Genomic DNA, 26,390 nt, shown 5'->3' with positions numbered 1-26,390 from the left:
GTTGTCATGTTAGATGCGTCTCGGTGCTGTTGGCTTCAGACCTCATGACTGCAGATGCCTCTCAGGGCGCTTTTGACTCCTGCGACTCTTTCCTACGCAGCTCCAACGTCTCCGAAGTTCTGTCCTTCATCTTGTCTGGACAAGAGTTAAAAATTGTGCGCACAAGATGAACTCGCATATCAGGACTGTTGGTCTGGTTTTGACAGGTTTGTGAGGACCCACCAGGATGCTCCGATATACGGAAGTCGGGTTCTGCCAAAGTGAGATTAAGACAGAAGTAAAATGTGGAAAAATAAATCGTATAAATGCTACAATTACGAGAATGTTTACATATATCAGATGAGAGGCCATTTTTTTAACAAAAATCTAATTGTGATAAGTCAAAACCAAGATTTTATCTACATGCAGCTGCCATTACTTCGTTAAACGCGACGTCTGTTAATGGAGGAAATCTGAACGTTTCCCTTTCACCTAAAGATCTCGTCTCTGTGGGAGGTGCTTGACCCCTCGGAGCAACAAATATCCACGCTGACGAGCTGATGTTCGACTCGTCACTTCTCTGATAAGTGGCCTCTCACCTTTTTTATTTTTATTAAATCAGTTTTTCCCCATAATGGGACTATTCATGATTTAATCAGGTTATTCTGATTTTAAAATTTAAAATAATTTAAGATGTGTTTCTGCTTCTTTAGGGATGTTTGAGCCGTTTGACGCTTTTTAGCTTCTTTTTTTTTTGTTTCATTGTTTTTTGTTTTGTTGTTTTTTTGTTTGTTTTTTTGAGAAAAACGCACAAAACTCCTCCGCCAACATTCACCTCCACAACTGCAGTCATGTGGTTCTCAGAGGACGACACCGGAGTAGAAACGCTCCCGTCAGAGGGGAACCTTCGTATTTGCGGGTGGTTCCGTCGTTCTCCTCTGACAGCAGCGGTGTCATGTGACCTTTTAGCCAATCACTGCTCCTCCTGTCCCTGAGGACTAAGCCATAACAGAGAGAAAAGCATTTGGCTGAAAAGACACAAATAGGAAGACATAATTTATTCATCTGATGACTTCTGAGAATTTATTTATTCCAGAATAACAATGAACCAGGAGGACTTCCTGCAACTTCAGTCACGATCTTTCAGTTTTCTGTGGCATCAGAATTTTGAGAAAGAAAAAGAAGCACAGGAAACGTGTTTGACTTTTAAATGTAAATTCAAACACGGATGAATAATCTGTCCTCATCCTGATGCGGCCATTTTGATTCATGGATCTTGAGATTGTGAATGAAGTTCTGATGCGGTGATTTCAGAGACCCGGAGTCACAATCATGTGACGAGTGTGTTCACGCCAAATGTTGGCCAACGAGCAGGTTTTACTTTTACGGAGTTACGAGGACAAACCAAATGATGTTGTGTCGGGGGCCATGACATCATCACAGATGGTCAAGGAACTGTGTCTGGATAACGGCTGCTTCCGGTGTAGATTTGACTTTGATTTGATTGTAAAAAACAGATCAAAAGGACACTGAAACAACAGAATCATGACGATGGTTCAGACAAAGTATGAAAGGATTTGCCAGGTCTGTTGCCATGACGACACGCTCACACAATGTAAATCGCTGGTTTTCCTGATGAGCAGTTCACGTCTCCTCTTACTTTACAGTGACTTTACATTTGGTCTGAACACATTTCAGCCATTCAGAAATACACCGCGACAATTATGACTTTTTTGATAACAATTATGACTTTGATAACAATTGTGAGAGAAAGATCGTCGCTTCATCTAAATTTATTGAAAATTCTGTCAACCATCAGTTATTTCACTCATCAAATGCGATTTTCTCCAAATGTTTTCCAGGAGGTCGTTCGTGAAATCAGTCGTAAATTTTTAGCGCCGAGACACACACAAGTGTACACAACTTGATTCCTGTGAGTTTTATTTTATTGAATGGCAGTTTTCTGAAAAGTGGTTGCGTGGTTCCCAGAGTGAAAGAAGGGAATCAGACCTGCAGTAAAAGTGTGCTGTGGAGCCCAGAGGGACCTTTTGTCCTGAGAGCTTGTAGAAGTGCAGCTGGAGTTCCTAAAACGTTATGCAGGAGTTCCTCAGGGAACCATCAGAGGTCCTCTTCATCTTTGATGCAAACTTGGGAATGAGGGGGTGAAAGGGATAGTCTAATGTTTATTTTAATATTGTTGATATATGTTTTTATTTTGAAGCTGACTATGTTTGAAATGACACAGGGAAACATGTTAAAATCCTTTCATTTTATTGTGAAAAGGTGTTTCTGCTCCCTGTATAGTCTCGATTAACTGACCGTCTTGTGCTCGTCAGTTCATCTCAGTGTTTGGAGTTGATGCAATACTTTTGATAACGAGCCCTTTTTGTATTTCAGAAAAAAAAGAATCAGAGGTTCCAATTCATTAAAACGATGATGGAGCAAGTCGGTGAGTTGACCTCCAGTCAGGAAAAGTAACGTAGCGTTTGCCCACATGTCAGTGGTCTCTCAGTCAATATGAACTTATCATGTGACCTTGTTGTGACCAGTGTCAGTTTTGAGTGGATTACCGCCAACTGTTGTCCGTGTTGATCACAGCAGCGCCGTCTGAATGTCATTGACGCCAAGTTACAACTGTCCGCCATGATGATGAGACCATGAAGGCGATGGGGTTTTTACAGTTTCATTTTACTACCTGTTTTAGTCTATGAGACCGGGTACTTTTTAGTGTTATTTCAAGGAAAGTCAATAAATGTTCACAAATATCCACCTGCTCTCTGGAGGTTTGATTTCTCTCTTGGTTGAAGATGCTGTTGCTGTTTCATTCGTGTTGAATCCGGTTCGGCTTCTTTGAAGGTTGGGAAAGTCACAAGTAAGACAAGAAATGGATCTAAAAGCAAACTGATGTTTCTCACGAGTGCCTTACAAGTCGCCAGCTCGCTTTTTGAGCAGGAAATGTTGTCTTTGTAACTGGGCTCACGCGGCCATGACAAACCTGGGAAAAACTGAGGTGTGGGGGGGGCAGTTTTAGACTTTCATCATATACATTTATTTCTTGTGAGAGAAAAAAAACCTAGAAATTTTGGAAAAGTTGTAGGAATTCACAAATGTGAGTATATGTGGGTCTCTTGAGGTGACTGACTGTGAAACAACCACCTTGTCATGAATTCTAGTTGAAGCTTCAGTCTGACGTGGCTTTTGGTTCATCAGAATTTATGATCATGAAATTTTCTCTCAGGCCTGGAAATGTTTTTGAAGTTAATTGGGTTTTTTTTTAAGTGTATTTTCACTGTCAGAATATGAATCTGAAGATGTGAGGAGAATTTATGTTTCGAGTATATTGTTTTTAAATATGATGAAATAAGTCTTGAAAATCAACCCTCAACCATCGGTGTCAGACGCGCGGCTCTGGAGCGGAAACGAAGAGTCGTTTATTCCGCCCCCCCCCCCCCCCCCCCCAAAAAAAAGAAGAAGTGCCAGATTTGCGCAGAGGTGCAGTCTCTATATAACAAAAGTTGAACTTGTTTCTGTAACCAGGTTAGTGTCCTCGAGAGGCGCCGCGTCAAGAAACCACGTGACTGCTGGATTCTGGGCTCGTTTCTTCTGGTGTCGGTCCGCGGAGTCAAAAGAAAGCTGCGGAATCTCAAAGGACCAATTCGGTTTCGTCGCGTATAAAATTGGTGACGTCACGTTCTTCGTCTCGCTGGTTGTCGCCTAATTAGATTAAATTAATTTGAACTTTTTACGTTATTTCGTTGATGCGTGACGTCAGTGAATGACCGGCGCAGCGGGGGCACGTGCGGCTCGCTCATTCATTCATTCATCGGGCGCGTGGTGGGGGGGCGAGACGCCTTAAAACCAAATTGACGATAATGGTAGCAGTGTGGCGGGCGCGTGCCAGTTTAATTGGTTTTGCACGTGCGCGCGCGCCCCTGCCTGGGCCCACCTCCTGACGTTACCGTGGTTACCGGAGTTACCTACAAACCCACTCGGACGTGAGTGTGCGTGAGAGCGGGAGGCGGGAAGGAGGAAAGAACTGACGGAGGGAGGAAGGAAGGAAGGAGGGAGGGAAGGTACGGGGGAGGAGGGAAGGAGTGAGCGGAATTAGTCAGTGATCGAGGGGAGGAGAGGAGGAGAGGCGGCGGGTTGTTCTGCCGAGGTGGACGTGGCGGGTCCGGCGGAGTTAGCTACAAGTGACGGGCAGAGGAGCCGAACCAGCCATGAACCGGACAGCCCGCAGGTAACGTACAGCCGCCGGCGCCGGTGTCGTCCGGCCGCCGGCCTCTTTCTGCCCCACCGCGCTCCTTTTCCTGCTTTTCTGCGCCGCTTGCTGACAGACGGACCGAGAACCAGCGTCGGCCGCCGCGCACACATCTCATCATTTGACGCAGTCGGTGTGTTTGTGGCGCAGCTGTCAGGCGCTCCCCGCTGCGCCCGCAAGTTCCCGCACAAAAGTGCTGGAAGACAAGCGGAGGACCTACTGCTCCCCCTCCGGTGTCCTCTCCTCTCCTCCCCGCTCCACTCTCACTTTCTCCCCCATGCTACCACCAGCTAGCAGCGCTAGTTAGCTTAGCGGCGCTAGTGTGATAAACAAGATGGCCACTGGCTAGCTGCGCTAGCTAGCAGACATGGCAGCTCGCCCCGTCTTTGTATGACTGAGACGCATGTTTGGATGCAGGTCTCCTCCGCTGTCACGTCGCTGTCACTCTCCCACCGCAAAAAAAGAAGAAAAAAATCAGCGGAAGCAGAACGCGGAGCGCAGAGAGAGCGCGTGTTAGTGCGGGTCGATGCGCTCTGAAGGCGAAAATCGCCGCGAGATTCCTGCAGTCAGTTGGTGCGGAGGTTGCGTGGCGAGTTTGCGGAGGCAGGTGACGGATCCGATCCGAGCCGTGAAACTTTGGTGAAGGCGCCGCAGCGGGAGGCCGGCTCCCCCGCAGCCTCCTCGCGCAAACCAGGTCTGTGTGTTGCTGTAACTTTTGACTGCTGCCAACAAACTTCCTGCGTGAGTGTGCGGGAGGCCGCAACCGCACGCGAACTAGACAGCTGAGGCGTAGAAGTGCAGCACAGTAACATTCGAGAAGAAGAGCGGAAGTGATAGACTGAAGATGGACTGATGGAGTTCTGAGGAGCACGTGTGTCTGATCAGAGCAACGTCACAGGTGAAACTGCTGATGTCAGCTGAGGTGAAGGTTGAGGCTCAGACTTCCTCAGAAGGGCTGCTATGATGGAGGCACGAGCTCTGCCTCCTGATGGTCCGAAGGTTGGATGTTTTCAGCTGAATTTGTTTGTGTAACACCACCTTAAACCAGCAGCGCCACCTCCTCCAACCTCTGCTTGATAACCCAGCACCTGCTAACTCTGTGTGTGTGTGTGTGTGTGTCTGTCTGTCTGTCTGTCTGCAGGCTGGGCCCAGTCAGGTGTGGGTGGTGACATCAGCTGGACGTGTGACAGTTGGATTCCCAGAGAAGACATTCAGGGACACACCTCCTTCCCCTGGCTCCTCCCCCTCTCCGGACCGACCAGTTTTTTCAGCAGCGGAGGACGGAGGTGGACTCGATACTTCAGGTGTGGACAGAGCGCGGCGAGGAGCTCCGCCCCTCACCATGACAGACTTGGAGGCTGAGTGTTTGAGTCTCGGCCTGCCTCCCGAGTGTGGCTCCCCTCCCACGCCTCTGGATGCCTCCCTGCAGGTGGACTGTGGTCCGGGGCCTGCCGCCTCGGCTCCAACACTGGCCCTCCTCTCCTCTGACTGCCCGACGCCTACGCTCAGTTCACTGGCGGCAGAGATCGCCGAACCATTGGTGATGCTGCCGTGTGTGAAGACTGAGCCGGAGGACGGAGACCTGGATCCCATCCGTACCGTAGACCTATCAGAGATCCAGCCCCTGTCCACTGCCGAGCTGGGCCAGGACCAGATCAAGATGGAGATCAGTGGGCTGGATTACATCAAGTCTGAGCATCACGGTCACCATGGCAACCACCATATGGGCCCCTTTCATCACACTGACGTCACAGAGTTGGACTACAAGTCACACTACGAGCCCAGCTCTGTGTTTGACTACATCTCCCAGGTGACTGGCTGCCTCCTTCATCTGATCTGATTGACTCTTGATCTGATCTGGCGCAGCTGCAAAAGTCATGTGATCGACACTCATACAATCATCTGCTTCCCCTCGGTTTATGAAGTATTTACGGGGTTAGCAGGCGAGTACGGCGAGCAACGGTGACCTTTTCCCCAGAGAGACAAAGATGTTTACTTCTTTCTGCGTTTAGCAGTGAGCTCGCCAGGCGGCTTGATGTCACCGCTCGGAGGTTTGTGTTCCGCTGAATAGTTTAGAACTCAGCTGGCGCCCGGCGCCTCACAGGCCACTGGCTGACGAGTCTGTCAGCGCAAATTCTAATAATAATCGTTTCTCTGTTGCGTTCCAACTGCATCGTTTAGTTGGTCACAACATGGCGTAGTGATACCTCGCTGACCCGGCGTCGCGTCTGAAATAGTCATGTGATACACCATCATTTGAGGTTTTGATGTTTCTCTGCCTGATTGTGGCGTGATCCTCATGTACAGCGTGACATAACTTGAAGCACCGTGCTGTTACATAGACACGCGTGTTTGGCTCTGGTCTTCACAGGAAGTTCAGCAGTGACCAGTTTCAGCTATGGATGGCGTTCGGTAGGTGACGTAGAGCCTCGATGATGCGTTCCTTGATCATCTGGTAGCTGGTAACCCTATCAAGTAGTATTTTACGCTAGACGGCTTGATTCTGACCTTTGACACGCAAATGAATCGTTACACCTGAGCACCGCCGGGATTCCCTCCTCACATACCAACGCCGAACCTTTGAAACGTAGAAGCTATTTTCTGATGTGGTGACGGCGTTGAGATCCTTCAATGAAACTGAGATGTGAAGTTGTTAGTCTCAGCTTAATTTTTATACCTGCAGATTTAAATCTTACTGGATTGAATAGTAAACAGGATATTGAAGTTACTTCATCCAGGAAGATGAACTGAGCTGTTGCTAGGCAACCAGCGTTTCAGTGTTCCATCTCATCGGATGGCGTCCTCGGTGTCCTGTTTTATCCGGAGACTGTTTACCGTCTCGAGAGACACCGTTGGCGCCCATGTTTGAGCAGCTGGAGTCAGAGATGTAAAACTCGGTGACTTGAGGATCGAAGAGTTTAATCGTCAACAAAAATACTCTGAACTTTTCACTTGAAATTGTTTTTTGTTTTTTTTTCTGATTTTCTTTCTTTTGGGAGTCTGAGCGTCTCTGTACATCCTGACTGATGCTGTTGTTGCTGCAGGTGACGGACACGCTGGAGTTCATCAAGTCGGACCACCACGTGGACCTGCAGTGTTACTACACCACCGAGCTCGGCACTCTGAAATCTGAGTACCCAGAATGCAACAGTTTGACCAGCCACCTGCAGCACAACGGCCTGGAGTCCATCCACATGGCTGAGCTCCGTACCGAACTCAACAAGCTGCGCCCCGATGCCCTGCTGATGGACGGCATCGGCAAATTGGACCCTGAGTTCGGAGGCGGCAGCCTGTATGAGTTGCAGTCGGCTGAGGACGGGAAGACATCTGTGGACATGACGGGTCAGGGAGGCGGGGGTCTAGTTGTCACAACCAAAACCCAAAACCCGACAGCAAGGAAACCTCGCAACATGCAGGGGGAGAAGCCGTTCTCCTGCACGCAGTGCGGCAAGAACTTCAGCACGCTGGGGAACCTGAAAACCCACCAACGCATCCACACGGGCGAGCGGCCGTACACCTGCTCGCAGTGTGGCAAGAGCTTCGGCCAGGCTGGCAACCTCAAACGGCACCAGCTGATCCACACGGGCCAGAAGCCATACGTGTGCGCTCACTGCCCCAAGGGCTTCACCAAGGCCGACGATCTGCGCTCACACCAGCGGCTGCACACGGGCGAACGCCCGTTCATCTGCGTCACCTGCGGGAAAAGCTTTGGCCAATCGAAGGAGCTGAAGGCCCATCAGCTTAGCCACACTGGTGAGCGGCCGTTCTGCTGCCAGCACTGTGGCAAGAGCTTCACCAAGGAGACCAGCTACCGTAACCACGTACAGATCCACACAGGCGAGAAGCCCTTCACCTGCTCGCAGTGCGGCAAAACTTTCAGCAATTCCGGCGTGCTAAAAACCCACGAGAAGATCCACTCAGGTGAGCGGCCGTTTGGCTGCACACAATGCGGCAAGAGCTTCGGCCGCCTCGGGCACCTGAAGGCTCACCAGCAGATCCACACGGGCGAGCGACCGTACGCTTGCCCGCAGTGCGGCAAGACTTTCAGCCAGTCGGGTCACCTCAAAGCACACGAGCAGATCCACAAACGAGAGCGAGCGGACACGGCTAGCACCAGCAGCAACGGCAGCAGCAGCACGGTGGGCAGTGACAGTAGCTAAAACGAACTCCATAACCTTTAACCTCTCGGAAACACAAAGTATTATTCCTCTTTTTATAAATACGATATAAGAATTTTCCTTATCAACCTTTTCTTACGTTTTCATACCTTTTGTGCTCTTTTGCATATAAATGTGTCGAGTTGTGGGATGCGTGACTGACGCGCTTGTATGCAGGCGTCTGTCTGTGTGTGTGTGCGGGTGTGTGTGAGTGTGTGTGTGTGTAGGGGGTGTAGATACTTGTAACTGTCATGAGTTGCTTCCTCTGAAGAACTCACTGATCCACAGCACAAATGAGTGGATGAATCAGACCAGCGGCTCTGGACCGCCATGCCCCTCCTTCACCCCACAAACACCTGAAGAGCGTTTCCTCGCCCTCGTTTACAGAGGCACCAAACAGTCAGAGCTTCTTAAATCAAACTTGTTGAATCATAAATGTTTTCAACTCTGAGTTGTTCAGACAAGTATGTACCTCGATCCAACCGAAGGATTCCTTGTTAAAGCCTGTGGTCACCATGGCAACTTCTTTTTCTGCCTCACAATAAAAGCCTCCATCCAGTTTGTCCACTTGAAGGCTTTTAATGTGAAGCAGCAGGAAATGTTTGGCGATGCTCGTGGGAGGTTCAGTGCAATTTCAAGCTAACTGAATTTCAGTTGCACCATCAAGCAAGACACAACAGAACTCGCGCAACTGTCGTTAGTCAGGATATCGCGTGGGCGCCAGCTCAAGCCATCAATCCGTGTAGGCAGGAAATGGGAATCAGGTTCAGTTCTTCCTCTTCAACTTCTCATATTAGCTGGCCAACTTGAACACAGCCTGTCAGCTGTGCGTCTTTAAGGCTGACGGAGGTTCCAGAACACGGTGGTGGTCAATTCCGCGGGTCGGACAAGAGAAACTGCCACAACGTATAAAACGACTTTGGAGCCATCAAGGTGCTGTCAGTGACAAATACTCCAGCAGGGTCCCAAACGGTTACCCGCCGGGTTTGGGGTTCGTCCTGCAAGTGGCGAGCAAAGGTCAAGAAGTAAAAGTTTCCCACCAGGAGTTGCTTGACCTGAGCTGCTCGTGTTCCGGTAGATCCGTGAAATATCATTCTGCCTTGTCACGAAGTCATCGCCTCCTCTAACAGTCATAAATGTGAATGTCAAATCAATGAAAGAAGCCTTGCTGGTTCTTGTAGGGCAGCATCCAAGTTTCCAGAGTTGACTTGGATTTGGCTGTTCGAACGATCATCATTGCAACCTCGGAAAAAAAATGCAGTGACGCAGTAGCTCGCTAGCAGTCAGGCAAGCTAATGTTAGCAAGCTCCACTAGCATGGGGTGCTAGCTCGATCGAGTTTTGGTTTCTCTGAATAGAAATATGGTTTATCTCGTTTAACCACTGCAGGAGACATCTGAGCTGCTGGCGAATTTTGAAATGATTCGGTAATGCAGGGTTGTTTTCTGATGGTGGCCCTGATCTCAGCTAGCATCCCTGGTCGCCCGCTACGCTAGCTGGGCCTCCCTGCTCACCAGCTGTCTGCAACTGAGTGGACATCTGCTGACAAGAATAGTTTGACTTAATCATTTTGAGGTTTCCTGCTGGCTCGAATGTCTCTGAAGCGGCTAAGCATGAAATGATGTCTGATACGCACGTTCTGAGTGGAGATGGCTAACGCCAACTTAGCTCGCCTTGCCACTCGCCAGCATCCCTGCCTGGTTAGCTCTCATAGTCCATGGTCGCAACAGGCTTCATCTAGATGAGATGACAACAGATTAAAGGGTGGAACACTAACATTCTCACCTAAAAGATGCTTCAAATGTACTGTATATTAACAGTAGTGATACACAACTAAAGCAGTATTCCTTTCCTGTTTGCTGGAAGAGAATACTCTGAGCTGGACTTGAAGAATGTCAGCTGACACCTGGATTTACGACCATCGAGTTTCAGGGGGCGGATCTAATTTTTAGATTCATTTATTTGATGAGCACTTGAACATTTGTCACTTAGATCAACAATCACTCTCAAATAGCAACACTTAGCATGTTAGCCAGCACAGCTAACATCACGAAGATGATCCGGTGTCAAGCTGAGCTGTCAGAGTTCTGCGGGAAGCAGAATAATTTTTGTTTGTGTTACCTGTTTTTGTCAGGTGATCATTAACCACACCCCCCGCAATACAACAGCTGAAATATCACCAATGTTCACTGCTGCGTACAAACGCTTTCTCAGGTAACGGACGATTTCGCTCCAAATAATTACGTTTGCTTAACGTTAGCGAAACGTTAGCTGCTGTTCTCAACGGACTTGATGATCTCGGGCGATGGCGGACGATGCTCGCCCTGTCGTGACGAGATTCACTCGTGTACTGGAGGTAATCACAGAAACAAGTTTGCTTAACCAGCTCTCATCGACTGCCAGTGTTCTGTTTGGTTGCTTTTGGGGAACCCATGGAGATGAATGTTGCCATCCCTCGGGTCACCAGGTGCGTCAGGGGCGGGCCCTGGTTCAGACTCGTCAGCAGTAAAAGTACTTAAGACTTTTGCCAAATGGAGCGAGAGCTTCTCGTGGAGCCAGTTTACCAGCGTTTCCTCGTAGCAGGGGCTTCTCGCCGCTCTGTTAACGTGGCATCTGATGTCACATTGATCAGTATTGATCAATCAGGCCTCGACACACCGTCTCTTCCTGTGTTGATGGTGATCAGCTGAGGCGTTCTTCAGATCATTCCAGTGACCTCAAGTTCTGCTGAGTAACAGGACCAAACCCCTCGGCCCCCTGCCCGTCCAGATCGCTCACTGTGTACAAATCTATTGATGACATAAAAAAAAACATGTAATAAAAAAACAAACAGCAGCAAAAAAGTGGGAGTGGTGCAGCGTCTTTCTTGTATTGGAAACAGATTATTAAAGAAACTAATGTCACTTTTGGTCCGTCTGGTTTGTGTCAGGTGATGCCGGCGGGGCGTACTGATGCGCCACGGCGGCGTTTTAGTCTCAGAGTGACTCTGAGCACTGGCGTGTTCTTGTTCCCTCGCCACATGAAGCCGCTCACTCAAAGGTTTCGTTGAGTCCAAGATGCGACGTGATGCCTCACACGTGAAGTTCATTTTGCCTCTCAAGTCCCGGTTGGAGTCTTGAGACGTTCTCCTCCCTGCGTTGCTTCTGAGTGACTCCGGGATGCGGAAAGAGCCGGCTACAAAAATTGAGGCTAAATAAACAACTAGCACTTGTGTCTGGCCGCTACTGTTAGCACGGGGACCAGCTCATCAGAAACTCCGAATGCTCTGTGGTGTATGGTTAGCAGTGCTAAGCTATTGTTAGCCTGTGCAGGAGCTACACCATGGTCATGTGACTTCATGCCACCACCACTGAGCTTCAGGCTTCTTGTGTTTCCCCCAATGACCTTCATGACCTCTGTAGGCTCCTCTTGACTCTAAACACTTCAAAACTCTGACTTGGACTCGAGGGAGCCGAGAACGTTGATGAGACGTTTGAGTTTTGCCTTGCAGGCAACACCCGGGGCAGAGGCAGTGTGGGTGTAATTGGACCTAAATGAGCCTCCGATTATTTCCTGAAATCTCGTTCTACTTTTAGACATTCATTAATTGTTACTGGATTTTTTTTCTTTTCCTGACTTTGTGTTTTCGTCAGACTTTCACCGCCCGAAGTGTCGCCCAGCAGCAACTTAACCAAATCAGATGCAGACAAATGTGTCAATCAAGCATTCGAGCTTCTTGAGTGAGAAATTATCGAACAGCTTTGCTTGTTGTCATGGCGACAGACCTGCCCTATCCTGGAATCACTGTTACATCTAAGTTTGAAGCAGCTGTTGTCCACACTGTTCCTGGAGACGGCTGTGATGACATCACGGACCCGCACGCAGCTCAGTCCACCGCTGCGATCCAGGCGTCCCCCTCTCCCCCCCCAGTGGACGGGTGAGTGTCAGCAGGGAGGCGACCTGCGTGCGTCACGTTTGCTGACATTTGTTTTCTCTCAGAAACTTTCAGACTCGTTTGTGTGGGTTAAGTTTTATTCTTAGAGGATTCGTAGAAAAGTAAACAGACGGAAGAGAAACACTCCGAGGCAGCGAGTTGACAGGTTGAGTTTGGACTCCGCCCCCCCAGCAGCCTGGCAGTTGACGGGTCTCAGATGGTCTCCTCGATCACCTTGGTGATGATGGTGGTGGAGGAGGAGGAGGAGGAGCCTGCAGACCTGGAGGAGGAGGAGTTCAACAAGTGAGGAGACTCAACCAGACGAAAGGCGCTGATGTTCTCTGACTGACGCGCGTCCAAATTCTAGCTCTCATTTTATCTTGCTTTTTATGAATTTCTACGTTCATCATTTCCTCGTCACTGCAGTATTTCTACTGTTTATTACCAAATTTCTAATACCAATGTTTTTTTTAATAATGCAATCTTTTTTTTCCCATTTCCACCGATCCTACTTGATTTTTCTGTCTTCTATTGTTTTTGCTACTTCATTACTGAACTCTTTTGCTCAATAGTTCTGCAGCTACTCAACCAATTCTTTTGTTTTCTTCGTTTTTATTTACTATTTAAAACATGACTGTTAGTAAGGATTTAGAAGACTGATGACTTCTGATATTTGCGCACTCCTATGTCTGTCCAGGACTGATTACTATAACGAGACACAACACAAAGACATTTTCACCGAATGCAAATAATTCAGGATGACGTCTAACCGACAGCGCTGGGAGAGTCAACACAGCCAGATTTGAGCGGATTCGCCGTCTTCTCTCCCTAAACCCGTTTCCTTGACAACAGATGAGAGGTGGCCAGCGTGACACCACTCACTCCTGCTTCAGAGCCTCAAATGTGGCGTTTTGGCTGTCAGCTTTGAGGCTCTTTGGAGGAATAAATCAGAGCCTCTCTACGACTGACAGCTTGTCAATCAAAAAGTAGCCCCGCCTCGAAATGATCCCGTGTCATTGGTCTGTAAAGTGAGAATGTGGTCGTCTCACTTGGCTCCTTCTCCGTCCAGCAGCCTGCGGTACTCGGCGATCTCCATCTCCAGCCGGGTCTTGATGTCCAGCAGCATCTGGTAGTCCTGTCCCTGCCGCTCCAGGTCGGCCCTCAGCTGCACCAGCTGCTCCTCCAGGCTGCTCACCTGCACAGCCCCACAGGTGTGTTAGCACCAGCAGCTGCTAAAACACGCCTGAGTGAGTCTGAGCTGCTCACCTGCATCTGGAAACCACCCATCTGGACAGCGTAGCGGTTCTGGACGTCGGCCAGGCTGCATTCAAGAGCCGCTTTCTGTAGAGGACAGGAGTCAGAGACGGAGAACTGAAGGACACGACGGGACGAGGCGAAAACCATCAACAGGCCGACAAGATAAGGAGGGAGGGAAATGTTTCCCCTCCAGTATGTTGGCGCTCCTGTTACCATGGCCCATGCTCAGAGTTTATGTGAGGTGGTGGTTTGTTTCTGCTTGAAAACCTTTAGACGGTCGCCAAGGTGACGAAGACTGAAAAATAAAGTCAGTGTATGGAGACGTTTGTGATTTAGACATTAAAATCAGCGAGACAGCAGAACGAGCGGGGAGGTTTAGATACGGGCTGAACGTCTGCCCGGGGATGGCGGCGGCATCCAGCATCCACCCTGACCTCCAAGGGTCGTTTCTACGCGAGGCCTCTCTGGAGACACCTCCTCCGCTGGGGTTGATATTTCAAAAGGTGATCCTCCAACACCCAAACAAAGGATCGGGATTCCTCACCATACTGAGCTGTGACTGGAGCTCGATCTCCAGCCCCTGAAGCTGGCTCTTCACCTCTTTCACCTCCGAGGTGGTGGACTTGAGTGTCACCTCGCTGGTGGCCATCTCCTTAGAGAGGACCTCTGACTGAGAGACAGAAACACAGGCGCCGCTAAAGCAAAGGAAAGAACAAAGAATATTTGTTGCTCTGCTGCTTCGGTTTCCTCCGGTACCTTGGTCTGGAACCATGACTCCAGTTCCCTGCGGTTCTTCGCGGAGACGGCCTCGTAGTGCTCTCTGATTTCCTCCATGATCTTGGTGAGGTCATCCTGAGGGGCAGCGTCCACCTCCACATGCACCTGGCCGCTCATCTGACCTCGCATGGCGATCAGGTCCTGCAAGGGGAGGAAGCAGAGAGCAAAGCCACCATTACTCCATCCTCCGGGGTACCCCAACACCAGCCTCAGGAGGACGAGAGCCAACCTCCTCGTGGTTCTTCTTCATGCTCGCCAGCTCGTCGTTCAGGCTCTCGATCTGCATGCTCAGGTCAGTCTTGGCCACGCCCAGTTCTCCCAGCAGCACCTTCAGCCCGGCGATGTCGGCCTCCACTGACTGACGCATCGACAGCTCGTTCTCAAACCTGCGAGGAGACGTGGACTTTTCAATGTGTTTTCTTCCTGCGGCTTCTCATCGTCTCTGTTTGCTCCTCGCATTCGGACTCAGGTTTCTTCGTAACGCCGGTTTAAGGCTCTTCAGCCTCAGACACACCTCCTGCAGTTCATAAGGCTGCCAGCAGAGGGTGCAATGCTGCTGAGAATAGTTGACTCCCTCTAGACGCTCCAGGGAGCTGAGAAGTTGATGTAGTTTAATATGAAGATTTTTTTCAAATGCTGTCCAGCCTCATGAAGACATCTGGGTTTTTAATTCGGTCTCACTTTTCTTTTCTGAAACATTCCAACGAGACACCAAGAACTGAACATCTGCTGGTTCATGGATTCAGCGCGTCTTGAGAGAGGGAAAGAAAAAGAAAAGTAAGAAAGGCAGTTGCTCACTTGACTCTGAAGTCGTCCTGCGCCAGTTTGGCGTTGTCGATGCTCAGCATGACCGCCCCTTTGGCGAGGATGGCGTCCTGGATCTGAACACACGTTTAAGAACCAGATAAGAGATGAAATGAGTCCAGATGTCAGTTTTTCTCTCTGAAACATCACCAAACACGTCGTAGTGTCAGAGTCTTGTTTGTTTCACAAGTGAGAACCTTGATGTCATCACGCCGTCCTGTTCACTCGACGACCACCTCAAAGATCTCCCAACAGTGCCGCGTTGGGCCAGAGGGGGCGCCAGAGTTGCCACAGAGTTTCAGTTTGTATAAACACAAAGGAAATGCCAATAGGCCTGAATACAAGTAAATCACATCTGCGGCAAACTTCAGGAGAAGGAAACTGCAGCTGAACGGAGGTGTGGAGGAGTGGCGGCAAGCGGCGGCACCTGGCTCACTGACGCTCAGGTGTGTCCGACCTGCTGGTACCCCGTCGAAGCTCACGCCCTCATTTCGTCTCTCCACTCGCTGTTTGTTATGGAAGCTGAGAGTCGCCAGCGCAGGCATCCGCTAACCTTTGACTGAATACGGGGGGGCGTCGCTGAGGTGGAGTTGGAGGAGCAGAACTCAAACGTTTGTAGAAAAATAGTTTGATAGACGAAAAGTGGTCAGGTTCTTTTAAAAACCTCTTTCATTAAAACATCGATGTAGGTGCGTCAGTCCATGTCCCTACAAACACAGTTTGCCAATCAGAGAACGCTGGACGACCGTTTCACCTGTGCGACGTTTGCGGTCCAGCTGACATTTAGGCTTCCCGACTAAATCTTCCTGTCCTTGCTTTTTAATCGAGCGATTAATGACCAACGAGGAGCACCAATAACTCACTTTTGCTTCAGAAGGGTTTAATTTGATCGATTTATTCGCAGGTTTCAGGGCTGAAGTCTCTGAGGCGAGGCAGCTTCACCTGGACCAGTGCCCCCCCCCCCCCCCCCCCCGGCTCTGTAGAGCCGCCAGTGCTGCCGTGATTTTCTCACCTTTATTTATATGTGGGTTTGAAATTCAGCTCATGTTTACTTTTTTGAGATTTTTTTTGCCTAAAAGTTAGAAAAACTGTGTTTTTGAGTGATTTGCTTTTTTCTCTGCCGCCATGTTGGAAGGCAGTTGTGGTCTTTTCTTTTGGTTCCTGAAATTCTGATCCGTCCATTTTAAAGAAATTATCAGTTTATTTTCTCCCACAGAGTTCAACTTGTTTCAGCTTCCACAGTTCATTTCTCTTTCCTCAATTTATTTTACTCTTTACCGTTTAGGTGAAAGCTGGAGAACCCAGGCGCCCCTGGGCCCGGGTCCCTCTGCTGCCCCCCTCCTCACCTTCCCCTGCAGCTCCGTGATGGTGACGAAGAAGGGGCTGTAGTCCCTGGTGGCCGGGCCCACTTTGCTCTCCACAAACTGCCGGATCTTCAGCTCCAGCTCGGCATTGGCCTTCTCCAGTGCCGCCACCTTGGCCAGGTAGGAGGCCAGGCGGTCGTTCAGGTTCTGCATGGTGAACTTCTCGTTGCCAATGAGGCTGTCGTCCATCGCCATTCCTCCGCCAAAGCCACCCCCGAAACCTCCACCAGCCCCGAAACCTCCACCAGCACCAAATCCTCCACCAGCACCAAATCCTCCACCAGAACCTAGACCAAAACCTGCTCCACCACCAAAACCATAGCCGCCACCCCCACCGCCAGCAGAGAAGGACCTGCTGGCCTGAGAGACTCTGATGCTGCCACCTCCTGCTCCTCCAGCCACACTGTACGAGCTCATGCCTCCACCTAAGGATGCTCGGCCGCTGCCGCCGCCCAAGCCGCTGCTCATCCTGCTGCTCCGGACTGAGAACATCGTGGCAATGAAGAAGAGGAGGAGGTGTGTGTGGCGGTCCGGTCGGAGCGACTGAGAGGGACAGAAGTGGCGAGCCAAGAAACGGTGAGCTTCTTTTAAAGGTGCTCAGGTGGGTTGAGCAGCAGGTGAGGGTGGAGCCACCCCTCCCAAGTGCTGTACCTCCACAGTGATGACAAGGCGAAGTTTCTACTGATGCTGTTCTACACGTCTCAGAGAGAGTAAGAAGATTCCAGGTTCACATGAATCGAGTTCATAAAACGAGCTGCAGACTAACAGACGTTTCTCTCAGTCCTGGTCTGTTATATAAACTCAGACTCTCGATCCTCAAATACCTGAGTTATGAGCAGTTATTAGCAGTTATTAGCAGTTATTAGCAGCTATTAGCAGTTCCACCACACCCTCAGATTCACCATTTGACAGAACACATCCCCGCCGGTGAAGGAAAAACTGCACCAGAAGACAGGTGATTTAGTTCTAATCAGTCGTTCAAACTGGCTAACTGGATAAAACCAAAATGTTCCAGCTGTTTAGTTTAGATCAGGTTGTTCAAAGTTCAACTTAACCTGCAATCAGTTTTAGCTTAAAGCTGTCAAACTACAGAAAGTTGATCAAACTTGACATGAAGGAGGTCAAGTTAGTGAACGAGAGAGTTGATCAAATCAGCTCATCAGGTACAAAGGAGTTCACGCGAGCTCCGCCTGCAGAAGCTGTATTACCCATGATGCATCATGCCTGACGCTAACACTGTCAGATAGAAGCAGTTAAAGTCACGTTGATGTTTTACTGTGCAAGTGTCTCTTCTAACTGAGTCTCCTCTCATGTACCAGTCATTCTGTTTCTGATGCAGGACTTTGTGTGGTTCCAGAGTCGTTTTATACCCCTGTACATTTACATAACCCCCCCACCCCCCCGGCTGTGTGACATAACACCCCGTAAGTCGGTGAACAGCAGCGTCAGTTTCTGCTTGTGTTGCATTTTTCTCCTCCCAGCACAAAGAGCTCTCAGTGCAGGAGTGGTGGCGGTGGCTGAAACGCCCCTTCGCCACGGGCCCCCACCTGTTGGGCAGCGTCTCTTTCAGGTGTACTCTGTGGGAACACGCCCCCGGCGGACTGAGACACAGCGTTGGTTTGTTGTTTCATCATGGTGATGTGCTGTGCTTGTGTCATTTAGGATTTGGTTGGTATTCGTGTGTGTGTTCTTGCACCTGAGCTTCCTTCAATCATTCTAAGCCACATTGGCAGCGTCACCTTGCATCTCTGCCATCAAACTGGTTGACTCACTGCGGTTTACATAACCTCACGTGTTCAATCAAACATCAGCTCTCACAGGCCTGTCCTCCATCTTTTACAGTTCATTCATCACGGGGGGGTGAGGCCGGCGCCATCAGGGGCGCTGGGGTCAATGACCCGTCGGCCACTGACAGAAGAAGGTTTAGCTGTGAAAGCTGCGCCCTCTGATTACCAGCGAGGCCAACAGAAACAAGGCAGCCACCCAAGCGTGAAGGACTGTTGTGTTTGTTTCAAGTGTAACCAGGCGCCGCCCCAAGATGGGCGGTGGGAAAAAAACAGGACTTTTGCTGCTACAGAGGGAATAATGTTTCACACACAAGAGCAGCGAGTCAGAGGTCCAAAATAAAGCAGCTGATGGTACTGATCCACGCCTGAACACGCCACTTCTTGCTGGCTGAGATTTAATCCCAGAGAGGTGAGGAAGCCCGGAGCTTTCTGATGATGCTAGCTGCTCCTCCCATGATGAGCCGTTCACTACGGAGCGGTGAGCAGCCACGTGCAGAGTTCAGGGACCTGCTGCAGATGTCCTGCCAGCACCTTGGTCAGGAGCAAGTAACACATGCTTATGTTGGGGGGGGGGGGGGGGGTGCATGCCCCTGGGACCCCCCGGGACTCGAACCCAGGACATTCTTGACGTGGGGCAATGGTGCAAACCACCATACCACCACACTTACAGATTGTGAGATGTTCGTGTGTCCAAACGAGCTGAAAACACAAGAAGCCTGAAGATGAGTGGTGGTGACCTCGAAGTCATGTGACCCTGGTGTAGCTCCTCCCTAGGCTAACGTTCACTTAGCACTGCTAACCGTAGCATCCAGGCTTCCAGCATCATCTGAGGGTTCATTAGTGAAGATGATCTTGATGAACTGAACCTGGAAGATCATCAACTTTTGCTAATTTCCTATTGAACTACAAAAATACCTCATCACTGTGATGCTAACTTCCTGTTGGACTACAGCATGACTTCATCCCTGTGATGCTCTCTCTGCGATTGGGTTTGTTGGCACTTGGAAACATCTGGAGAAGTCCGGCAGCTCTGCTCATCCAGGAAATTTTCACATCTTAGTCATTTTATTTTGTTAGATTTAGTCAATAAAATCTGAAAACTTGTTCAAACGTTTCCAGCAGCTCAGGTGTGACCAATCAGTGAGGCGTCCTCGGCGCCACAGAGCTTCTTTCAGACCAGAGCTCATGATTCCAGCGATCATCGGAGCCGTGATCCTTTAAGCGTTGGCAGCCTTTGCTCTGTGGAATGAAACGCCATGGCGATGATTGATGGTTGGCGACCTGCTGTCACATGTTTAGCTTCCCCCCTGCAGCCAGTGAAGCTCTTGGCCTTGAACAGAGATAAATGGCGGCATGAGTCTGTGCAGGCGTACGCAGGTATGAATGCTGTCATGGCTCCTATGTGGCCTCTTTAGCTACAGGTAGAAGCTCCCTGCCTGCTTGGCTCGCCTCCAAACCGCCATCACACCAGCGCCTCCCCCTGACACGGTTGCAGAGCCAGAGGTCACACAGGAAGCTTCGCGTTTATTCATGCGTTAGCCATGTTTTTGTCATGTTCAGTCCTCTGGTTCCCACAGCGACGACAGGTCACGTCTTCCAGCTGGCGCCATCGTTTGGTCGAACCTTGAACTGTTCCGATGAGACAGCGATGACATCATCAGCTGCAGCTGGCAAACTGCCCAGCTGTTTAGGGGAACATGAATAACGAGTCAAGAGGCCTGAAGACGACGGCGAGGCTTTACCGACCCCGTTTCACCAGGATCCTTTAAAGGTCATTAAAACCCAGAGAGCTGGTGATTTCTGACGCGAGCTGACTGGACCGTAAACTGTCTCTGCTTTTACAGACGACAGATTTGCGAAGTTCCTCACCCGCCTTCCTTTGCCTGCTCGAGGGCCTCGACCTGGTCACGGTCGCGCTGGTGGAGGAGAGTCCTGCACCGGCCGAATCGCAGACGAGCTGTTCCGGCGCCACGCTGACTGGTCCCTCTGTTTACAACCCGAACACAACTGGAGGTATGCAGCCATGTTTTGAAGGCATTGAAGAGAGAATATTTTCTGGGGCCATAAGATACAACTTTCTACCTCAGTTTTGTTCCTCTAACAAGTTAAAATACCTCTGGCAAGTTAAAGTACTAGTACTTGTGAGCGTATTTTTGCAGCTGATGTTGTTCTCAGCTAATTATTTCTCTTCTGATTCTGATCACCAGATTTTGTACGAGGAGTTCATTTCCTGCTAAAAGTTGCAGACCAACAAAACAAGCATGCTTGTATCATGAAACTCAGCGTATTGACAGAAATGAACGGATGAAAGTAACACATGACCTCTGCTCTTCTCGCTATGTTGCTACGTCTGCTCAGGAAGCAGTGAATCATGGCCGCTGTTATCTCGTCTACTTGCTAATGGCACAAAAACGAAGGACGCTAACGACGTGATGTCATAATCAAAACCTGTTACCCATGATGCGAATCAACCTCTTATCAAAGCTGAGCAGCGAATTAAAGGAGACAAATTCCTCTGCAAGTGTCGTTCAGCTAAGATGAGAATTCCTCTGCTTCCCAACATCAGCAGCTCATTAGAACGGTGCTGACTCATCAGTCCATCAACTGATGGATGGACTGAGGTGACAAACCTGCCAGCTCCGCCCTCCAGCTGCTCCTGGAGCCTTGCGGCGTCCTCGGGACTCATGAGGTTCATCATATGTATACATGAAAAATACATAATCTCTCCAGCAGGAAGCGCTGGGGAGGCATTTGCCAGGCTGGGGAAGCTCCGCCCCCCTGTGCAAGAACTTTTGTTTGACAGCATTGAAATCTCTAGAAATCGTAACAGGGTCGGAGTTCATGTCTTTATTGAAGAGGCTCTAGTTTTTGAATTCATCTTTGTACAAATTTATGTTTATTCAGGCTCCTCCCACACATGTGGGCGTGGCCAAAGAGCAGACTGACAGCTTGTGAGCGTCTGGATCAGCACCACGCGGAGCACTCAGCCAGCCACGCCCTCCACCCTTCACACTCGAATCAACCGGTATGTTTGGATAAATAAAACCTGCATGCGATGACTGACTGGTTGTTTGATCTGTGAAGCGCATCACCTCAGGTTGAGGGCGGGGCCTCATAACAGGTTCAGGTGTGTCGTGAATCCAACAGAGAGCAAACAAGTCAAAGTCAATGTTAAAAATGTCAGCCTTCACTGCGGTGAATCGATCTTTCCTCCTCGGCTCAGGCTCCACCCCCTTCCTCTGGTTTTGGTTGGTCTCCAGACGTTTCTGACACTTCTCTTCCTGGTTTCTTTTCACGTTTCGCCGTCCTTCTGCGTGAGGGCTGATAAAGGTCACGATGATTGAACACACACGTTGAGATCTATCAGGTCTTCACACGCCAGCTCCCTGCAGGTTACAAAGCTGCAACACAATCCAACATGTTACATAACGGGGTTTGTGTCCCGCAGGCTTCCGTAGCTGCTGTCAGGCAGCACAACTCAGGTGTGGAGGAGAGCTGAGCAGCAGCTGCTCTGGGAGTCATCACGTCATAGTTCAAGTCCCGCCGGAGGCGCTGAACCACCGACTCCAGTTCTCTGCTGGCCCCTCCTCTTGCCTGCCTGCTCCTCCTCCCGCCTGCCGGCTCCTCCTCCCACCATCAAACTGAAGCTCTGCTTTTTATACGTAAAGCTCATTGATTTATTTGCTGCTGCTGCTGCGTGATTCTGCTCAGGAAGGCATGAACCTTTCCCAGCTCCCTCGTGTTCTCCTGGTATGGACCAGGACGTCGGATTGTGTCCCAACACTCCACTACGCTGACATTTACCCCTGATCTGGGGTAACTGGTCACCGGTGATGGGACGAGGAGACTGAAGCGATTTATTGAAACATCTGCTGATACTGACACCTGCAGCCTGTCTCACCTGAGCAGGTAAGGCAGGTGAGGCAGCTGCAGTCCGCCTCCACACATTTGGTCCTCTCCACTCGACGTTTAGCACAAAGAAAGGTGATAGAAAGTTCAGATAGCCCCGCCCCTAATCCCTCAGCCGCCTCCTCATCTATTGGACTGTAAATGGGTTAATGAGTGTATTATGTAGTTATGTAATGAAGATCAGTGAGTATGTCGCCCCCTGCTGGCTGAGGTAGAGAACGCAGGCTTGTGATAACCTATGTCAGATCAATGGACTGTGAGCAGCTGTAGAGTGACAGGTAAGTAGTGCATTGATTAATTCTCATTTAAGTTTTATATGTAGAAGCGAGTGAGACTGATATCACCATGGCAACAACCCGAATGACAGACACACACACACACACGCCTTCATTTTAGCTGTAATTTTATTGTTTCTTGTCAACATCTCCTAGTGATGATGATGAGGGTTTGCGTCTCAGCGGGACACGAAGGAGGACCCGGTCTCCGAGGACGAGGACACCACCTTCCCATCAACCACCTTCTCCACCACTGTCACCACGCGCCTGGTTGTGGTGGTGCTCGAGGAGGACGAGCTGTCGGACCAATCAGACGACACAAAGTCATCACTAGCTCGCATAGCGAATCACCAACTCTGGTCTTCTTCCTGTCACCTGACCTCCCCCTCACCTGCTCAGGGCCTCTCCGTCCAGCAGCCTGCGGTACTCAGCGATCTCCAGCTCCAGCCGCGTCTTGATGTCCAGCAGCATCTGGTAGTCGCTCCTCTGGCGCTCCAGGTCAGCCCTCAGCTGCACCAGCTGTTCCTCCAGAGACGTCACCTGGCGGTCCAGAAGAGCCGCAGGTGAACACATTCAGTCATGCCTCGTGACATCATGTTAGCGGGTGACCTTGTTCTGGCGCCTCACCTGTGTCTGGTACCCAGCGAGCTGCATGGCGTAGCGGTTCTGCGTCTCAGCCAGAGTCGCCTCCAGGGATGATTTCTGCACAGGAAGCACCAGAACTATCAAAGTAAAGTCTCACTATTTCCCGCCGCGATAATATATGATGTCAATTCCCCCTTGGCGCAGGCTCCGCCCCTCCACCAGATGTGGTCAAAATCAGCCTCATAGCTCTGACAAAACTCTTCTGACAACTGAAAACACGAGTGTCTTGATGTCATAATTCCCCAAATTACACGCCAACATTAGATGACCACTTCCTGTTTCGTCCCATGAACTATTGTTCCTTCTTTGATATTTACAAACATTTGAATAAATGTCAGATTCCTCGTTCAAAGCTTTACCAGTTTAAAAATTAAAATGAACTTTCTTTTTTAAACTGAAAGTGTCATTGTCCAGCTGTTGCCATGACGACAGCGCTGTACTCACCATGCCCAGCATGGACTGCAGCTCAATCTGTAGGGCCTGCAGCGTACGCTTGACCTCCGAGACCTCCGACCTGGACGTCTGCAAACTGACTGTCTGCGTCAGAACCTCCTTATTCAGTGCCTCTGTCTACACACACACACACACACACACACACACACACACACACAGAATCAGTGACGGTTGTGTTTGAGCTCTCAAGCAACAGGAACATAACCGTACGAACCGAACGTAACATGTTACCTTCGCCTGGAACCACGCCTCCAATTCTTTGTGGTTCTTGGCGGCGATGGACTCGTAGTGATCCCGGATGTCAGCCATGATCTTGGTGAGGTCCTGACCTGGGACGGCGTCCACCTCCACGTGCACCTGGCCGCTCATTTGTGCACGCATCGCCAGCATCTCCTACACACACACACACCATCAGCATTTGTCCTCAGTCTAGTTTTCCTTCGCTGGCTAGCTGTGTTTTTTGCTGCTCTGTAGAGGGGAAAAAAAGTCAGTGCTTCTGCTTTGTTCGCCTCCGGGTGGCGCCACGTCCTCATTCTCTGCTTTGATACAGGACGGACCAGAAGCGCCACTGACTTGCTGTCACCTCTTCAGGTCCAACAGATGTTACAAGATTGGGTGAATGGAGGCTAGCTGGTTAGCATGCTAACCTCGGAAAACATCAATGACATCGACACTATTTCTCTCTGGGAGGATCTCTGACGGCGACTGGTGATTGTGTCGTCGCTGTTTTACCACCACTGACCTCCTCGTGGTTCTTCTTGAGGAAGATCAGCTCCTCCTTCAGGCCCTCAATCTGCATCTCCAGGTCGGTTCTGGCCAGCGTCAACTCATCCAGAACCCTCCTGAGCCCGGCGATGTCACCCTCCACTGACATGCGCATGGCCAGCTCGTTCTCGTACCTGAGAGGAGACGGAGGACGTGAAGCTCATACATACATACATGTGTCAGGGTGAATCACGCCAACACCACGCTGCTGTTTGTTTGTTTGCACATTTCTGGCCTGGACTCAGCAGAGCAGTTCCTGATTTCAGATGTTGAGTTGATTGGAACGACGTCCGAGTGTTGAATCAACACTTCCATCTCAACACCTCTGAGTTCCTGCCTCGTGGTTATTAGACTCAGTCTGTGTCATCATGCTGTTGACGTGACGGTTGACTGGCGTCCCCGCGGGGAATGTTTCAGAGACTTTCCCTTAGACAGGAAGAGGGACCAGCGTCTGCATCGTGCTGCACACGAGTCACCTGAACCACGTACAGCACCTGCCTAACGAGCGCCAGACCACAGACGGTGAATGCAGGTGAGATGAGGAGCATTGAGCTGCAGCCGCCATCAGCAGGACGATGGCGTGGGGCTACAGTGCCACCTGCTGGCTTTACCGTTACATCTACTTGGTCACCTGAATCCCTCCAGCCCAGATGTTTCTGTTACTTCACCTCACTAACAGAAACGTTACACTGGTAATGACGTCACGCCGTTCACGTGTACTCACTTGGTTCTGAAGTCATCGGCCGCCAGGCGGGCGTTGTCAATGCTGAGGTGGATGGCTCCGTTCGCCCTTGTGGCATCTTGAATCTGAAAAACAGAATGATGTCATCGTCTTGCACACGTCTGATAGACGGGACTCATCAGCGTCACCATGACACCAACATGTCCAGGGATGTACCTTCAGGGTGAGCTCAGCGATGGTGGCGAAGAAGGCGGTGTAGTCCCTGGTGGCTGGGCCGACCCTGCTCTCCAGGAACTGCCGGATCTTCAGCTCCAGGTCGGCGTTGGCCTTCTCCAGTGAGCGCACCTTCTCCAGATAGGAGGCCAGGCGGTCGTTCAGGTTCTGCATGGTGAACTTCTCGTTGCCAATGAGGCTGTCGTCTGCGCTGGACACGCTGGAGGAGTAGGAGTAGCCGCCACCCATCCCTCCGCCAATGGAGGTGGAGGAGATACGGACCCCTGAGCCTCCAGCGCCGCCGTAGACGCTCCCAGCTCTCATGGATGACACGCGTCCCATGCTGCCGCCGCCGATCATGGAGCCACCAGAGTTGCCAAAGGAGCTCCTTACTGAGCGGGAGGAGGAGCGTGTGATGAAGGAGGAGGCCATGATGGATGCTGCAGTTCTGCTGTGGCTGAGTCAACAGAGCGGAGTGAGGAGCCTCTGGACTCACGCTGCCTTTTAAACCTTCTGCCGGAGGAGAGCTGTCAGTCACAGAGCAGACATGGTGACGGCAGGTATGTGGGGGGTGTGGCAAGCAGCCCCGGGAGGAATTTGGCCACCAAGTTGTCAAACCTGTGTGACAAAGATGGAGTGTCATCGCTGATGCAGGACGGTTAAGACCCCGGGCGCTCGCCATCAGGCCCAGCCAGGGAACCCGGGGGAGGAGAGACGTTTCACTTTTCCCCTTCACATTTACCAGAGCACAGACGTCGCTTGTTGCTGTCTTTGTTAGAAGTCATTCTGCTCATTTTTGGCTCATTTGTTGGTGGCCTTTGAGCTTCATTCATCAAAGAGGTTGAATGAATGTGAAGGGGATGTTTAAAAAGTAAGATGCAAAAAAATGCACAACTGCAAAAACAAAAAACAATAACCAAAAACTAAACTGAAAATTTGCACAAAATTTGCAAAAGACAACAAATGACCAAAGGATTCGAAAAAGTTTGTGTTTCAAAAAATGAAGACTACAAGTGAAGCGCGTCTCTGGTGTGTCAGGTGAGCGTCGCTGGATCCCAACTTTCCCGTTAGTGACCTCAGTTTGGGTCTGTGGCTTCCTGAGAGCTTCTCAGGGGTCACGACCTCTGCAGGAAGCAAATGAAAGAGGCGA

The 26,390-nt window shown here is 50.2% G+C and overlaps 3 protein-coding genes and 1 long non-coding RNA gene across 4 annotated transcripts; 2 read left to right on the top strand and 2 right to left on the bottom strand.

The window, feature by feature from the left end:
• Nucleotides 1-4,018: 4,018 nt before the first annotated feature.
• Nucleotides 4,019-11,285, top strand: LOC147244606 (uncharacterized). Its single transcript, XM_086185352.1, has 3 exons — nucleotides 4,019-4,219; nucleotides 5,382-6,050; nucleotides 7,285-11,285. Exons 2-3 carry the CDS (start codon nucleotides 5,583-5,585, stop codon nucleotides 8,398-8,400), a joined length of 1,584 nt encoding a protein of 527 aa, XP_086041478.1. The 5' UTR covers nucleotides 4,019-4,219; nucleotides 5,382-5,582; the 3' UTR covers nucleotides 8,401-11,285.
• Nucleotides 11,286-12,396: 1,111 nt separating this feature from the next.
• LOC147244605 (keratin, type I cytoskeletal 13-like) lies at nucleotides 12,397-17,319 on the bottom strand. The gene is made up of 8 exons (XM_086185354.1): nucleotides 16,494-17,319; nucleotides 15,142-15,224; nucleotides 14,573-14,729; nucleotides 14,323-14,484; nucleotides 14,111-14,236; nucleotides 13,576-13,650; nucleotides 13,359-13,504; nucleotides 12,397-12,589 (listed from the first exon to the last, which is right to left on the bottom strand). Exons 1-8 carry the CDS (start codon nucleotides 17,001-17,003, stop codon nucleotides 12,523-12,525), a joined length of 1,326 nt encoding a protein of 441 aa, XP_086041480.1. The 5' UTR covers nucleotides 17,004-17,319; the 3' UTR covers nucleotides 12,397-12,522.
• Nucleotides 14,953-23,960, top strand: LOC147244604 (uncharacterized). The gene is made up of 7 exons (XR_015110093.1): nucleotides 14,953-15,593; nucleotides 16,052-16,171; nucleotides 16,433-17,087; nucleotides 18,354-20,069; nucleotides 20,143-20,311; nucleotides 21,203-21,323; nucleotides 22,639-23,960. It is a non-coding gene; the product is annotated as an uncharacterized LOC147244604 (long non-coding RNA).
• Nucleotides 22,595-25,727, bottom strand: LOC147244603 (keratin, type I cytoskeletal 19-like). Its single transcript, XM_086185357.1, has 8 exons — nucleotides 25,244-25,727; nucleotides 25,070-25,152; nucleotides 24,323-24,479; nucleotides 23,812-23,973; nucleotides 23,572-23,697; nucleotides 23,110-23,184; nucleotides 22,874-23,022; nucleotides 22,595-22,779 (listed from the first exon to the last, which is right to left on the bottom strand). The coding sequence occupies exons 1-8, from the start codon at nucleotides 25,670-25,672 to the stop codon at nucleotides 22,662-22,664; spliced, it is 1,299 nt and encodes a 432-aa protein (XP_086041483.1). The 5' UTR covers nucleotides 25,673-25,727; the 3' UTR covers nucleotides 22,595-22,661.
• Nucleotides 25,728-26,390: the final 663 nt, after the last annotated feature.

Source organism: Aulostomus chinensis, chromosome 18 (genome assembly GCF_037954235.1).
Source record: "Aulostomus chinensis isolate RoL2024-O1b breed Wild chromosome 18, RoL_Achi_v1.0, whole genome shotgun sequence".
NCBI lineage: Eukaryota > Metazoa > Chordata > Actinopteri > Syngnathiformes > Aulostomidae > Aulostomus > Aulostomus chinensis.
Note: the sequence above shows the minus strand (reverse complement) of the source record. Positions and strands in the feature narration are given on the sequence as shown.

What these genes read in the sequence shown, in the direction of transcription:
- LOC147244603 (XM_086185357.1), bottom strand. Translation starts at nt 25,672, where the DNA reads ATGGCCTCCTCCTTCATCACACGCTCCTCCTCCCGCTCAGTAAGGAGC. An exon ending in TCGCTGAGCTCACCCTGAAG is followed by an intron (nt 25,153 to 25,243) that starts GTACATCCCTGG and finishes TCTGTTTTTCAG; the next exon opens with ATTCAAGATGCCACAAGGGC. An exon ending in TCGCTGGGTACCAGACACAG is followed by an intron (nt 23,023 to 23,109) that starts GTGAGGCGCCAG and finishes CTGGACCGCCAG; the next exon opens with GTGACGTCTCTGGAGGAACA.
- LOC147244605 (XM_086185354.1), bottom strand. Translation starts at nt 17,003, where the DNA reads ATGTTCTCAGTCCGGAGCAGCAGGATGAGCAGCGGCTTGGGCGGCGGC. An exon ending in TGAAGAAGAACCACGAGGAG is followed by an intron (nt 14,485 to 14,572) that starts GTTGGCTCTCGT and finishes CTCCCCTTGCAG; the next exon opens with GACCTGATCGCCATGCGAGG. An exon ending in CTGGACGGAGAAGGAGCCAA is followed by an intron (nt 12,590 to 13,358) that starts GTGAGACGACCA and finishes CTCCTCCTCCAG; the next exon opens with GTCTGCAGGCTCCTCCTCCT.
- LOC147244606 (XM_086185352.1), top strand. Translation starts at nt 5,583, where the DNA reads ATGACAGACTTGGAGGCTGAGTGTTTGAGTCTCGGCCTGCCTCCCGAG. An exon ending in TGTTTGACTACATCTCCCAG is followed by an intron (nt 6,051 to 7,284) that starts GTGACTGGCTGC and finishes TTGTTGCTGCAG; the next exon opens with GTGACGGACACGCTGGAGTT.